The sequence below is a fragment of the Pristis pectinata genome, chromosome 17 (genome assembly GCF_009764475.1).
Source record: "Pristis pectinata isolate sPriPec2 chromosome 17, sPriPec2.1.pri, whole genome shotgun sequence".
Classification (NCBI taxonomy): domain Eukaryota; kingdom Metazoa; phylum Chordata; class Chondrichthyes; order Rhinopristiformes; family Pristidae; genus Pristis; species Pristis pectinata.
The window spans coordinates 21282876-21299778 of record NC_067421.1 but is presented as its reverse complement, the minus strand read 5'-3'; the positions used below and the strand labels follow the sequence as shown (position 1 = coordinate 21299778).

General features: G+C 37.7%; 1 protein-coding gene across 13 annotated transcripts in view; it reads right to left on the bottom strand.

Annotated features, from left to right (window-relative positions):
• mtmr3 (myotubularin related protein 3) overlaps positions 1–16903 on the bottom strand; it is an 86410-nt gene that overhangs the window by 53224 nt on the left and 16283 nt on the right. For 9 of the 13 annotated variants that reach the window (XR_007957656.1, XR_007957658.1, XR_007957657.1 and 6 more), the window contains exons 2-3: positions 10153–10224; positions 5388–5467 (exon numbers count right to left, since the gene is read on the bottom strand). Coding sequence is in view for 10 of the 13 variants with exons in the window: in XM_052031938.1 (XP_051887898.1) it covers positions 5388–5390 (3 nt within the window). In the remaining 3 variants the exon portion in view is untranslated. Of the gene's footprint in view, positions 1–5387; positions 5468–5813; positions 5899–7524; positions 7662–8107; positions 8238–10152; positions 10225–16903 lie in introns of all 13 variants that reach the window. The other 4 variants (XM_052031940.1, XM_052031947.1, XM_052031941.1 and 1 more) reach the window with 3 other exon arrangements.

The window sequence follows — 16903 nt, the reverse complement described above, 5'->3', positions numbered from 1 at the left end:
CCTAGGAAAAAGACTGACCATTCACCCTATCTGTGCACCTCTATTTTTATATGCTCTACAAGGTCACCCCTCAGCCTCCTACACTCAAGGGAGGAATGTCCCAGCCTATCCATCCTCTCTTTATAACTCAAGCTCTCCAGTTCCAGTAACATCTTCGTGTATCTTTTCTGCACCCTTTCCAGCTTAATGACATCCTTCCTATAGCTCGGCAAACAGAACTGCACACAGTACTCCAAATGTGGTCTCACCAATGTCCTGCACAGTTGTAACATGACATCCCAATTCTTGTACTCAATTGCCTGACCGGTGAAGGAGAGTTTGCTAAATGCCATTTTCACCACCTTGTCCAACTGCGTCACCACTTTCAGGGAACTATGTACTGGCACCCCTCGATCTGTCTGTTCTCCAGTACTCTCTAGAATGTCCTGCCCTGGTTTAAGTTAGCAAAACGTAACACTTCGAACTTGTCCAAGTTAAATTCCATCTGCCATTCCTTGGCACACTTTCCCAGTTGTTCTAGTTCTTGTTATAATCTTAAATAACCTTCTTAATTTTGGTGTCATCACAAACTTACCAACCATTCCAACTAGTCTCACCCAAATTATTAATATAGATGACAAACAACAATGGATCCAGCATCGATCCCTACAGCACACTGGTTGTGGCCCTCCAATCTGAATAACAATCCTCCACTGCCACCCTCTGACTCCTACCACTAAGCCAATTTTGTATCTAATTGGCGAGCTCACCTTGGATCCCATGTGATCTAACCTTCTGGTCCAGTCTACCATGCGAGCTCTTATCAAAAGGTATTGCTGAAGTCCATGTAGATAACGTCTACCTCCTTGCCCTTGTCAATCGTCTTGATCAAAAAACTTGATCAAATTGTGACACACGATTTCCCACGTACAAAGTCAAGCTGACTATCCCTAGTCAGTCCTTGCCTTCCTAAATGCAGGTAGATCCCATCTCTCAGAATCCCCTCTAGTAACTTTCCACATGGCTTGTCCTTGCGGCCCTTCTTAAGTAAAAGCACAACATTAACCAACTGATGTAGGTACTTCCACTGGGTATGGAATTCTAGAATTTAGACCAATGACAATATATTCCTAAGTAAGTATGGTGTGCAACTTGGAGGTGAACATGCAGGTTCTGGTGTTCCCATGCATCTGACACCTAAGTCCTGACAGGAGACGTCAGGTATTTTGGAGGTGCTGCTGGAGCAGTCTAGGTGAGTAATAACAGTGCATTTTGTTGACGGCACACACTGCAATCACTGTGTTTTGGTGATTGGGAAGAGAATGTTTAGGGTAGTGTTGGAGTGCCAATCAAGCGTGTCCTAAATGGTGTCACACTTCAAGAGTTGTTGCAGTTGAGGGCAGGCACGGTGGCGTAGTGGTTAGCGTAACGCTATTACAGCGGTAGTGACCCAGGTTCAATTCGGCCACTGTCTGTGAGGAGTTTGTGTGTTCTCCGCATGTCTGTGTGAGTTTCCTCTGGGCGCTCCGGTTTCCTCCTACATTCCAAAGACATACGGGTTAGGAAGTTGTGGGCATGCTATGTTGGCACCGGAAGCGTGGCGACACTTGCGGGCTGCCCCCACTGTGTGTTTCGATGTATATGAGACTAATAAAGATATCAAATCAAATGCAAATCAATCATGCAGGCAAATGAAGACTATTCCATCACATTCCTGACATGCCTTGTAGAGTGTCAGAAGGTAAGTCACTTGTTCCAGGCTATCCAGCTTCTGACCTACCATTATTTTTTGTAGCTGGTCTAGTTGAGTTTTGACCAATTGCAATTCCCTCAGGACATTGATGGTGGGAAACTCAGATGGGAGTGCCACTGAACATGAAGGTTGGTGGTTAGACCGTTTCATTGGAAATGATCATTGCCTGGCACTTTTGTGGCACAAATATTACTCGTCACTTATTAACCCATACCTGAAATGATATGCAAGTTTTGTTGCATCCAGGCATGGACTGCTTCATTTGCTGAGGAATTATTAATGGAATTGAACATGGCTCATTGATGACAGCACATATCCACTTTTGATCTTATAATGAAAGGAAGGTCATTCATGTAGCAGCTGAGGATGATTTGGCTAGGACACTGACTTGAAGAGCTCCTTATAGCAGTGCCCGGGGGGGGTCAGATGAGTGAACACAACATTTTCCTGGTAAGGTTTCAATCTTTGGACTATATTCCCTTTAATACTTTAGTCATAAGGCGGCTCTTTGATGCCACACTTTGTCAAAAGCTGCCTTGCCTCAGAAATTTAGTTCTTTGGTCTATGTTTGTACCAATGCTGTGGTGAGGTCTGGAAATGAGTGGACTTGATGAAACCAAATAAAGGTTAATTAAATTTAAAAATTAGTTTAAATAGAATTTTACTAAAATATATGAACCTGTGAAGATGCACAGAAGAAATATATTACTATATATTTATCAATTGTTAAATACCCAGTTACCTCGATATCTACATATAAATAAACTATACGGATAAATGCAAGTTGACAGTATTATGTTTTACTCAAGTTTTTATTTAAAAGTAAAAACAAATATGTACAAACTGTACAAGATTTACCTACATAAGCAAAGATAAAATTTTATTTTGCACTATCATGCTGGTATCAGCAATGATACATTGGGTGATTGCAAAGTATTCAGCACTATCATGTTGTTTATCATCAAGTAATTCATGTGAACATTAAAAAACTTTGCATTGTACATTGGCATAATTATGCCACAATTCATTTATTTTCTCCAAGAAAAAATATCAAAATATTCTCCGGCCATTTCATCATCACTTGCAGAGTTATGGTTTAGACATTTATAATGTCAGAAACATGTTACTTCTGAAGCTGTGGTAAAAGGGACAATGAGGTAGTTTGACCCGCAACTGCCAATAAGCAGGATGATAATAGTTAAATTAACAACTGCAAAATAACATGTCAAAATAAGAAACACTACAGCAGCTTCTATATAAACTGTTTAACACCATGTGAAATTTCAAATTAAGTCAGACAATCAGCTCCACAAGATTGCCGGACTCTAAAGCTTGATTGATATTCAAATGTACTATCATCTTAGTTCATAGGCAGTTGCTATCAATTCTGGAAAGAAATATGTCCTGTATGACAAAGTACACTCTTCACAAGCTAAATGTATAATTTATATTAGTTACGGAAGCCTTTGGTCCTAATGTTGTTGTTTATTTTTCATATAAATGTTAGTTTCAATTTAAACATTTTATCATTAGAATTCTGAAAGGAATACTTCTAGAGAGAGAAAAAAAAAATCACAAAAAAATCTCACATGAATACTAAAAAGCTCTAGAAGGAATCAAATTTTTAAGTTAAACTGAAATGCATCTACTCATAAGTGATGGGGACTGGAATCAGCCCAGCAAAAAGCAGCAATTGCAGTTGCCTTCCACCATGACCTAGGTAATTGGTGATGGACTGGCCAACAGCCTGTATCCAGCTCAAGTCCACCCATTCCCCAGAGAGGAAATTCAGAGTCGTGGTGTGCATCCTGGAGCTTTATAGGGTATTCTTGGTACTGACTCTACACTGCTCAAAACTATTAAGCCTACAACATGTAAAGGATGCTTAAAAGTTGGCATTTGCTGGGTCTAATTCAACAGATCCATTGTTGGATATTAAACTGGACATCCATTTTAAAGTCTAATAAATCGGCACCTATTGTTCAGTTTCTCAAATGGCACCTATAATGTCTAGATCTGCATGAACAAATTTCCCCATTCTGCAAAATATGTTTCTTGCATAACAATCAAGGAAGTTGTGCTGTTGTTGACAATACTGTTAGTGTCAAATTGACTTACTTCAATACATTACAAGGAACTACACAAAACAGCGAAGATAATGATTAAAAATACTAATTTTAATTTATCAAGGGGCTGTTGTTTAGTGACCAGGTAAGGTTAACTGAATTGTCAAAGCTCTGCATTTATGTACTGCACTCGAGAAGGAAAATGTCCAAGAGTTACAAATAGTTATCAATGATCAAAGTGGTAAAGATAAATTATTTTACAATTTTAATAACTTTGCAACGAGTATTCAGTCACCAACAGTTCTTGCATCAGCGGAAATTGAAAGGAGAACTTGAGAGTACTCCTCACTGAGACAGTATGTTGAAATAGATCCTCTATATGCTTAAAAGTCAAAGTGCACTAAAGCTAGTCTTTTTGGTATTCTAACTCTGCCAGCATAGCATTCCATCCGAGTTCCCAACCTGTATAAATTGTGTCTCTTCACTATCCTATAGCTAATTATTCCAAATATATCACAGGAGAAATCACAGGAAAAAAGTAAAAACTGAAAAATACATTTTGATCCATTATTTAATCTTTTCTTGATTCATAATATTCAAGATGTACTTTTCATCTTCTTCACTAAGATTCCCCTAACAATCTCCTCTCTCTAGGTTAGAGACAGGGGTTATGTTGAAAATTAAATATTCATAACATTTAACTGTCAGACTTGGAATAAATCAATTGGATGCATCTTTTTGACTTATGGCCATAATGTCATACTACTGCAAGTACACTCTGACAAGCACACTAAGCAGCCACACACAGTCTCACTTGAGTTCAATTCCAGTATGCCACCATTTTGTTAACTGTTTAAATGCTTCACCACCACTATTTTACCTACTTAAATGCATTGCAGAAGTAGAGGCAGAAAGGATTCATGTCCAATTCCAATAGTTTTTAAATGGATAAAAATATATTGTTTAATAGATTCAAAACATTCATAGTTGGTTTCATTATGTATTTCATGGGTACATTGAACATTCTGGTATGTTTTATTCACAGACTGGAATTCTTGTCATGTATTTTTCCAACTCAAGCTTTGATCAAAGGCATCCTGCACTGTGGGCAACAACCTTTACTCACACAATGATATCTCACTGATTACAATAGAAGGACTAGTTTACTCTGAAGGTGGTTATGGAAGAGGGTGCTGAACGAGAGCATGGCTACATTCCGGGGAGGGGGAGGGGTGGTATTTGGTAGTAATAGTTTGGTATGTTGTAAATACAAGGAATTATAGTGGAAGACAGAATAAGAGGAAGTGGAGCTGTTGCAATGCTTTTGACACAACTGTCTATTTAAAGATGCTTGGATTTTTACCTTATTAATAAAAGAGATACAAAAAAAAACCTGTGTGCATGGATTATTAGAGCATTAGGACTAGCAACACATAGTACAGATCTCAACAAGACTTATGTTCAAAATATCTGAAGAACTATCCAAGGAATCAAAGGTCTTAAAGGATGAAGACCAATTCAAGGTGAATGTAATGGACATTACAGACTGTACTATATAAATATTAATAAAAAGCTAGTAAACAACTCACCATGTCAACTCCACTGTTACAGTTTATGTACAAGTCTTTGGTATCACTTTGCTGTACTTGTATTCCACTCAAGATCAAATCTGAAAATTCATGTTAGTACAAGATTAGTTATGCAACTTCCTTTTGAGATAGCACATGATGGATAAACATAAAAGCACATTATAATTTATGAATTCAAATCTTAGGACTATTTCAATACAATCAACTCACACAAATGTAACAGCCAAATTTAAAATCATAAATTATTTAAATAAACAAATGAACAGTTTATGTTCCAGACATTTTATGTAACTATGTTTTTGTTGCTGTGCACGTCTTTGCCAGATTTCCATACATCTCTAACACCATAGTAAAAAAAAACATTTTTCAGCTCAAAATTCATGCAATTACCACTGTTGCTGAAGTAAATTTTGTCCATGCACTTACCTTAGTTTACTATTTCTACCATCATCTGATCAAGAGTGAGCAACTGGGACCCACAAAACTATCTCAGCCACCTATTAAGCCATCCCTAAATCAGTATTACACAGAGAATACAATTAGTATGCCAACTTTATTCATTTGATTTGTAAAATAAAAATCTTCTGCAAGACCTAATTACAGAGCAAAATGTCAATCATTCAAAAGATGGAGCTTCCCCATCTCATGGTTAATGAAAATGGAAAAAAAATCAGGATTCTTCCATCCTTGGTAACATACACAGGACATGTGTATCCTATGCAGAGAAACAAAATATGCAGAACACAAATAGCAAACCTGTTACGCTCCAGATGCGATGGACAAGGAGAAAATAAAAATGTTGTCTCTCTTTATTACTGTACGTTTTCCTTTGTCCCTCTAGTCTACGATCTAGTTATCCTTAATTGCCACTTCTTACCTCCCCAGTTTGCCCGACTCTAAACTGCTTCTTTCACTTTTCCCCTTTCTCTTTTATGAACTTCTTGCTGCCTGTGCAAGGATTGTGCAACTTTTACAGAATTTGTATCTTTACATTCTTAAAATGTTTAGATTTGCTGGTTAGTTCTAAGGTAGTGCGAGTAAAGAATATCTAGCTTGAAGCTTCAATTTGCATGACAGAACCTATTTAAGCCCAGGCTCAAAAGAAGGTGACAGACTCATACAAAGTACATACAATGAATTACTTTTAGATGCAATAATTACTGTCATATGGACTTATATAGTGTCATACAGTGGTGGAGAAAGGAGTGTGGAGGTAAGGAAGTGGAAGCAGTGGGGAAGCAACTACAAGCTAACAGGAATGGAGCATTTAAAAAAAAATGACCTCAGGGAGCAAAAAGTGTATCTGATACCGTTAAGCTATGGGTAGCTACCTGACTGTATGGAAGACCACAAAATACTGAGAAAAATCTAAATCATCTAATCATGTTCATTTAGTGTTCTCTCCCACAACCCAAAATCATCAACAGTCCCATCAAATAATACTTTTTCAGTAATAACCTATCCAATGATGTTAAATTCACTTTAAAAAGGATCATTTGGCTACAGACCTCTATATAGCATTGTTCTGGTCTGAAAACATCCACAAAAGCTGAAGGTCAGATGAGGGGCAGGATTAGCTGTACCTGACATCAAGATATAATTTCACCAAACATAGCATCTTAGACTTCCAGCAAGCATGAACCATGCACTGGAGAATGGCTGTACTCAAAAGCAGTCATTATAACCCCAAAACATCACTGGAAGACTTTTTTCATTCAACCTATCTCCACCTAGCCAACTTTAACATCTTTATTAATACACTATCTTCTATCACAAGATTAGCAGAGAGTCCACCATGTCCATTTACAACTGCTGTATTTAAAGCAGTCCCATACAGCAAAACCTGGATAACATCCAACCCTAGGCTGATGCGAGAGGAAACTATGTTTCAGATAAATTATTTTAAACAAGTAAAAGCCCAGGAATGTCTCCTTCAGTGGTTCCACTATTCCACAATACATCATCACTCAATATGATTTCTGTCACTACTGATGAAAACGATCTTTTTAATAGAGAGACTACTAGAACAAGGTAGATATTAACTTTTCCGATGCTTGAAGCTCACCTCTTCAATTGTCAAGGCCTCTCCATCTACTAAAACACTCAGGCAGAATGTGATGAAATAATTACAACTCACCTGGATGAGTGCAGTTGCAATGACACTCAAAATGTGAGACAACATCTGGGACAGAATAGCTGGCTTGATCAATACTTTTGTGAATGGGTTCAGTACCCACTATCTTTACCACTGGAGCATTATGATTATAGTATGACCTACAGGATATGCAATGCAGAAAGTTGCACATTCAATTTCTGGTCTAGTCAAGGCAACAGTTAAGACCCCAGTACCTCTTGGATAAGGTGCCAGATAACAATTAAAATATTAAGATATCACATCTTGATTGCTGGTACACTATCCCAGCATCACCTACCCTCTGCTGTTCCTACTGTAGGGAAGATTTAACCTATTTTTGACAGCCCTCTTGAACATCAGCCTATCAATATTCACTGTAAAACTTCGTACATAATCTAAGCATGACCATGTTCTGTTTCCATACCTTTCAGTATAAAATGCATTTCTAGACTCAAAACTCAGACACTAGCTTGTCTGTGCCTGCAAGATAAGCCTATCAATATTTAAGCCTATGCTGTGGAATGGAACAGCATTCCTCACCCCAGTGTTATATAAAATAGACTGATAACTGAAATGAATGGGTTACCTTATGAGGAAAGGCTAAACAGTCTTGGCTCACTCTTCTAAACTCCAGAGAATGCAAGAGGAGGATTGACCGAAACATGCAAAGATCCCAAAGAGTCTTGACAGGGCAGATATGGACAGGATTTTTCCATCTTGAAGGAGAATTTGCAAAAAGGGGTCACTGATCAATCAAAAGGGTCATCCATTTAAGAAACACAAGGCAATTTTTGTTTTCAAAAGGTTGCGAATATTTAGAATGCTTTTCCCTCAAAGAGCTGTGGAAACAAAATCTTTGAATATTTTTAGCACAGACTTAGATTCTTGATAAGCAAAGGGTTGAAAGGTTATCGAAGACAGGCAGCAATGTGGAGTTGAGGTTACAGTCTGAGCAACCATGATCTTACTGAAATGGCTTGAGGAATGAGGTGCCTACTCCTGCTCCTAAAAAATTTGTAGAGTCAGAGCACAGAAAAATGCCCTTTGGCTGACCAAATATGTGCTGGCCATTAAGGACAGATCGATCCTCAATCCATTTTTTCCTTTTAAGTACTCACCATTTCAAGTGCTCATCTACAAAACTTAAATGTTGGCAGAGAACTACCTGCAACACTCCCTCAAAGTGTGTTCCAGATTTCAACCACCCTCATGGTGAATACGTTCTTTGTCAGATCCTTTCTAAACCTCTTACCTTTACTCTAAATCTACACCCTCCAGTTTTTAGGTACTTGGCTATTGGGAAAAGTTACCTTTCACCTATCCTATCCATATCCTGCAATTTTGTATACATCTATCAGGTCCTCCCCTCAGCCTTCTCTCCTCCAAGGAAAACAAACTTAGCACATCCAGTCTAATGTCATAACTGAACTGCTCCATCACAGGCAACAAGCTGTGCATCTTCAATCCACACCCTCTCCAGTGCAATTACGCCCTTCCTAAAGCATGGCGACCTGAACTGCAAAGCTGTAGGTGTGGCCTATTTTATGTAAAATGCAGTCAGAAATGAAGATTGGGAAGGACTCCTAACCAAGATAATTCCCAATTAATATTATTATTTAAAATGAACTATTTGGCACACAGTCGAACCAGCAATAGTACTTATCACATAAGCAACCATATTAATTTCACACTCTTTGTACGTGGTACACAAGCAGTACCAGCAATTTGCCTGCAATACACAATGCCTAGAATAAATGGATAACACAATGACCATTTTAACTTTAATTTGCTTCGCTCAGTTCCTTCTTGAATACCCCATCATCAGTCATGGTCAAATAGAAACACCTTTCTTTTTCAAATACCCAAAATCTAGATTGAATGTTTAGCTCCATCTCTCTGCCACTGTTAGAGGTTGTTATACCACAGTAAAGTCTGAGAAGATGAAAATGTTATGTTTTAGCTACGCTATTTATACATTCTAAAAGGCAGCTTTGGAGGTCTTTCCTAATTTTGTTTTATTTAGCAATGGAGGATATGGAAGCACTTTTTAAAGTCGAGTTCATCTTAAAAAAAGATACAATTCTAATGGTCCTATAGAAGTGAGAATCAGTATAATGGTTTCTATCTGAAATAACCAACTTGGACCATAGAAGTAACTTTGATGCTTAAGCAAAACGTTAATGGTTATTAACTATTTAATTATTCATAAGCAATTATCATTTGAAGAGTGAAGATTTTATGTAGCAGCGACAGTTTTTAAAATTAAAGCTGAATTAATTATATATGTATGGCTTTCAACTGATTTAAACTTTGTTTGATTTTTGTTTCCCAGTGAATATTTACAAGTGAATTAGAGGTTATACAAGTTAATTCTGAAAAGCTTTACAGTGGTTATGTGAACATAGTGAATAACTCAGAATGGCAGAGAAGCACCACAGCTAATTGAAATACAGTTTAAGAAATAAAAAGTTTGCTTCAATCATTTGCTCTATATGCCTTACAGTTCAGTAGAACCCTATTGTCATTGAAATGCTGAAAGAAATGAAATAGTGAAACATTGCAGTTAGAAAACAGAACAGAGAATTAGATTCCCAGTTCTCTATTTATACCAAAAATTCAAAATTCACTCACCAAAATTAGTCAACGTCTAATCGACTTTCCCTAAGAGGAAATCTTATGCCTTGGAGCAGATCACATCGAAAACTGCAAAACAAAGTGTTATTTTTATCTTTAGTGGTTTGAAAGCTATTAAGAATATTCTGGTAGTTTAATTTCACAAAATGCAAAACACACAAACCTCAAAGCAATAAACAAGAGTATTGTTTAGTGTGTGATATGTTTCATCAATTAAGCTTTTAAATATATACAATTATATACCTCAACAAATTTGATATTGTTAGAGTCACAGGAAGAACATGCAAACTTGACCCAGACAGCACCCAAGGTCAGGAATAAACCCAGGTCTCTGGCACTGTGAGGCAGTAAGCTCTACTAGCTGCACCATGATGCTTCATTATTGAATACATGGTCAAATGCTTCACCACTTCAAAAAAAAACTGGAGAAAATTTTAACCTTGTTTTCACTCTGTCACATAAATGTTACTGGAAGAGTAGAAAGTAAAAAAAGTGTACTAGTCCAGTACAAACAAAGTGGGTAAGTAAACCTCTCCTCAAAGTATTCTATTTTAATACTCGTCAATCAATTTGAAAATATCAATTCTTTTGACCTCTCCAACAGCTAACACTAATCGTGTCATCAGCACCAGTCTTTAACGTGGCACCTTGTCAAATGCCCTCTGAAAATGCAAATGCATTATATCTATAGTTTCCCCTCTATTAACTCTGTTACATCCTCAAAGAATTCTAGAAAATTTCTTAAAAGTGGTTTACCTTTCATTAAACCATGCTGACTTGGTTTGACTATATTAAGCTTCTCTAAATGACCAGCTATTTCTTAGTTGATTATAGACCATGATGCCTTAATTTTCTTCCAAGTAACAAAAATATATAAATTTTTAAATAGTTCCATACTGCTATTGTGCCATTCATTTTTATATTTCTCATAAATATGTTCTGCAGCCAAACTTGGAAGCTGCGCAATTGCAAGGGAAACAAGAGGAAATCCAATGCTCAGTCTATTTAAAAGAATTTGGATATGAAGTAATTTCTAAAGCAGTTTCTTACATTCTAGTTGATGAACAAGACCTGATGTTATTGTTACGAGCCAGGTTGCTACTTGGTGAATGCCCCTTTAAGGCATCTGGACAGTAGTGTAGTAGTATGTGTGTGGTGTTATCTAAGAACTGCAAGACTATAACTAGAGCGTACTGGGAATTTGGGGTTTGGGAATTTGCTGTGTTGTTACAGAAGGGTGACTGTGATGGTATTGATCATTCTGTAGATTACTTTTCAAAGAAATTTAATGAGCATCAAAAGAATTATTCCACCGCAGAGAAAGAATTATTGTTGCTTATTTTAGCTTTGCAGCATTTTGATGTGTATGTTTGCACAGCTCAGAAACCACTTACTGTGTATACAAATCATAACCTATTGGTATTTCTGAGCAGAGTGAAGAACAGAAGGCTCTTAAACTGGAGTTTAATTTTAGAAGAGTACGATCTCATGATAACTCACATGAAAGGCAAAGATAACATAATTGCTGATTGCCTTTCCAGATGTTAAGTGGAAAATGTGTCTTTACTAATGTAATTTTATATAACCATGTATTGTGATAATTGTAATGCATTGCTTTACTAATTATACATAGTTAAAAATTTTGCTCTTGCAGATCAAAATTTTTCTTTTGGGGGTGGGGGGGGGTGGGGGGAGGAAGAGGTGTTACAAGCCAGGTTGCTACTTGGTGAATGTCCCTTTAAGGCACCTGGACAGTAGTGTAGTAGTGTGTGTGTAGTGTTATCTAAGGACTGCAAGACTATAACTACAGTATACTGGCTGTTTGCACAGAGAGAGCGCGAGAGCAATCCACTTTGTCGTTAACCTGTACTGGAAAGCAGGTATTACTGTGGGCAGCCACATATCGAATGCCCTCGGTGTGGCAGATACTTCAGAACAAAGCAATGGAGATCTTCAGTGATTGAGGTATCGTATGGGTTCCATCGTGGAACATGTGGATTTCGTAAATTCTCTCTACATTCTCTATACAATCTACTGAGGTTTTGCAAAAGCCTTTGCTCATCGTTCTACCTTATGACTTGCTGAACTGAACTTTGAGAACTATTCGTAGACTTGGGGTTTGGGAATTTGCCACACACACACTTCAAGTTTAGTTTATTTTTTTGGGGGGGTCAATATTTCATATCTAACATTTTTACTTCTCTTATTATTACAAGTAGTTATTAATAAACAGATTCTAACACTTATACATGGCTCTGTGTTTCTTTTGTTGCTTGTACGCAACATTATCATAAGATTACAATCGCTCCTGTGGTCCGAGGTTCCCACCTGCTTCAAAAAGGCATCTACTTTAACAGTGCCCAAGAAGAACGTGGTGATCTGCCTCAATGACTATGGTCCTGTAGCACTTCATTACAGTTGATGCAAGCGCTTCAAGAAGTGCTTTAATCAGTCATTCAACGTCAGTAAAACTAAAGAGGTAATTATGACTTCAGGAAGGGGAAGGAGGTGAACATGTGTCAGTCTACATTAGTGAATAGCCACTGGAGTGGGTCAGCAGCTTTAAATTCCAGGGTGTTAACATACCAGATGACCTGTCCTGGGCCTAGCACAGAAATGTAATCACAAGGAAGGTGCACCAGCATTTTCACTTTCTTAGGAGGTTCAGTATGTCACCGAACTCCAACAAACTTCGACAGATGTACTGTTGAAAGTAGCCTGACTGGTTGCATCGTGGTCTGGTATGGCAATTCGAATGCGCAGGAACGCAAGAAGCTGCGGAGAGTAATACACTTAGCCCAATACATCACGGGCACATCCCTCCCCACTCCTGGTAGTATCAAGATGAGGTACCTCAAGAAGGCAACATCTATCAAAGATCCCTACCATCTGGGCCATGCCATCTTCTCGCAGCTACCATTGGGCAGAAGGTAAAGAAGCCTTAAGCTCAAGAACAGCTACTTCCCTTCAACCATTCGGTTCTTGAACCAACTTGCAATACTGAGTGATTCGGGTTGTGCAACACTGTGACCACTTTGCACTACAATGAACTGTTTTTTTTGTTCTAAATGTGTTCTTTCTTGTAAAAATTGTGCTAATTTATGTTTTTCTTGTGAATGCTGCGTATCTGATGCATCGTGCCTGTGATGGTGCTGCAACCAAGTTTTTCATGTACTAGTGCATATGACAATAAACTCAACCTTGACTTTGAATACCAGTCTGCAGCTAAAGTGGAAGTGTGCCTTGGCTTCGCCCAGTTCTGGAACTCAGTTGGACACTTGAAACAATGAAGATAGGCATTACATAGGAGAGGATTAAGATTTTCTAATGCAGCACTAGAAATGCTGTAGAGGAGGGTTGTAATCTCTTTCCAAGGAGGGCCAGAAAGCCCTCCAAACAAATTTTACAGAAGTCAAAGAGAGCAGCTAATGTGGTAAAGAGAAAGGAGGGAGAGAAGTCATCCTAGCAGGCAATTCCAAGGAATGGGATGTAGTGTTGCAAACATTCAGTGGACTTAAGCTCACTGAATGCATTTCCTAATGCAATATCCCATCAACTATACAACTAGTAGTAGATGTCACTCAGTGCACCACATTTCCACTCACCTATAACAACGTAATACTTAGCAATTCATTTCACCTTCACACATGAAAGAATAATTGCAAACTTCATCACACCTTGAACCTGTGCAGACTGCCACTGAAAAACCACAACAGACACGCCAACACTGACAGATCCTGTAAATGGAAAAACAAAATGCAGAGGCTGGAATTCTGAAATGCAAACAGAAAGTACTAAAAAAATACTCAGATCAGGCAGCATCAATGGAGAGAAACAGAAAAAAATGTTTCAGGTTAATCAGAACTGGAAATGTGAAAGGCAAGTATATTTTGAGTCCAGAGAGGGAAAGAGGTGGAGAAAACACAGGGAATGTGTGGGTTAGGGTGGAAACCAAGACTGGCCAGTTGACACAAAGCTTTCAGTGCCATTAAGTTACTACATGAATAAAGGTACAAGTCCTTCCCAGGTTACAGACACCCAAGTAATGGAACACCCTGTACATAAGAACAAGCATTTGGGAAACTGGAGGGATGGATTTAGGCATCTTCTGTTGGATGGAAATGGGGCATTTCTGTGTGCCCTCTGAAGCTGTCTACTTGTACAACTGCACAGTTCATTAAAAACCACCTGCCATCACTTAACTTTTTTCATGGCAAAATTCCTTTTTTCATGCCACGTTTCTACATGCCAGAGTGAAAAATTACCACTAGCGATGCTGGCATGGAGGATATTGCAGAAGATTATATCTAAGCTAAGGAAGACAGCTACTAGATGTGCCAAGGTGCTTAAAGGAGACTCATCACACAAGCCATACAAAGAGATGTTTGGATAGATCATCGAAATCTAGGATTTTTAAGGAATATTTTAAGTGTTGGATAGGGAGACAGAGAGGTTAAGGAGGAAACTCCTCAGCCTTAGCAGCTGAAAGCACAGCCAATAATGGAGGCAATTTAAAAAAAATGTTCATTGTATCATTATATGAAGATGTGGCTATACATTATTGCTCAAATTCTAACCGACCATTGGATTAAGCATCTTGCCAAGTCATTTTAGGGAGCAATTTGGAGTCTAGCCATTTACTGAGTTAAAAGTCATATACAGATCATACTCAAATAAGGATGGTAAATTTATTTTCCTTAAGGACAATGAATTAATCAGTTAGACTTTTACAACTATCCAGTAGTTTCATGGTTACCATTACCATAATTTGAATTCAAATTTTCCAGCTACCTTGGTAGGATTTGAATTTGCCTTGCAATTAATCCAGGCCTCTGCATACAAGTCTTTTAACTTAATTAGCATGTTGCTGTCCATGGCAAGGTTAAACGCATGGAAGGTGTGCCTACTTATTGAACGAGTTATAATTGTCTCACTGAATAATATACAGGCTTTGATGCAATCAAAGAGCCACATTGTAAACTCCTGCTCTTAATCTACATATCATGCAGGGACTGAAGCTATTCCCTTAGCCAGAGTGGACGTTATCAACAAATTCTAAGACGTCAATAGACATATTCAACATGCAATTTTTCTGCCATTGCTCGTCCTAGCCAAATGAAACTAGTAGTCCACAGAGAGGCAAGGATATAGTGCCAAATTCACCAATAGTAAATTTGCAAAACTGAAGGGCTTTTTTATCACTTTTTTTTGGTATTTCTGACTTCCTGTTTACATAATTGTACAATCTAACATTATGTACACTGTACAGTAAACCTATGACATAATATAAATCGGGCATGCTCATGATTCTGATGGCATCAGACTGGCAGATTTTCTTAACTATTGGGTGTTATTCTTACCTGAATACACTTATTTTTTTAAAGATAATACACACTATTATAAATTTTCCAGTGACCCTAGTGAGTTTGAAGGGAACGTGAGAACTAGGGTCCTGGTCAATTCAAAAGGAATGCAGGAAATATCAACTGGTGAGTCATTGAGTTTTCTGAAGTCAGATAATGGATTATCAGAGTTTTATTGTATATTTAAAGTACCTTCTTAATATCTTGGCTCTTTCCCAAGAGTCAAATGTAGAAACAACTTGAAAAGAGATCAAATCTGCATAGACGTATGTGGATACACTCCTTGATCCCACTGAACTGAAAATATGACAAGCAACTTTTTAAACCTATTACAGTATTTAAACAATTTCCATACTAGATACAATCTGCTTTATTTGGCCTGTATAACTTCAAGAAGTGTTTCATGTAAGAAAGAAATGCACTAAATGCTCAAAGATTTAAGAGCACTGACGAAACCCAGTCAAAAAGGTGGGTTTTCAACTGGACTGATTTTACAGAAAACAGTCTATATGCAATCTAGGTACAGAGAAAATATGAGTGTCTTTAACCATATGAAAATGGATTAAGCACATAAAAGTTGATCACTTTTGTAAAGATAATGCATCTCAATGGCAGCACAGAACTAAAGAATAGTTCAGGGATGGAACCATAACAGCACAACCAGCTGATAGTCTCCTCAAAATGGGTTTCAGAAGAAATGTGTGAGTAAAGTGAGAAGGAATAATAAATCATGACTGCAGTCATAAAAGATGGCCTTAATGACAAAATTAAGCAAGCTTCAGTGCAGTGGAAAACCAGCCGAATAAAGAGAGAATTTTGGAATGTGGGTGTGGAGCACCATGGCAACAACATGCTTAAGACCTTAGCGAGGCAAAGCAGGTCGGTATGGAATGGTGATACAAAGAAGCAGATAATATTTGAGTTTTCAGAGGATTTGGAAAGCTGACATGGGTGGAGCAGATGAGTATACCTGAGCAAATACAACCATTTATGATGTTTACACAATGGGATGAGGGAAATTAATTAAGTATTCACTAATTGGGTGTTCAGCAAATGGATCTCATGGAGGATCAGTAATGTGGTTGATATGGTAATGGCAGAAAGAGGGTGCAGAAATAGAAAAGAGTTGAAAATTTTAGTATCAAGAATGAATGTACTGGGAATAAGGAGACGAAAAGGCAGTGGCCAAAAAAAGTTGGCAATCACTAATCCACTTTAAAATCTGCAACTGAAAATGGAAATGGCAGCACTTTATGTCACTGATGAATTTAAATATCAATACATTTATAACCACCTATGCAGACAGATTTAGAATACTGAAAATGCTGAGAATTTTTGGATAGTTGTAGCTATTTTGTATTTTTATCCCATCTGCTTCAAAATTG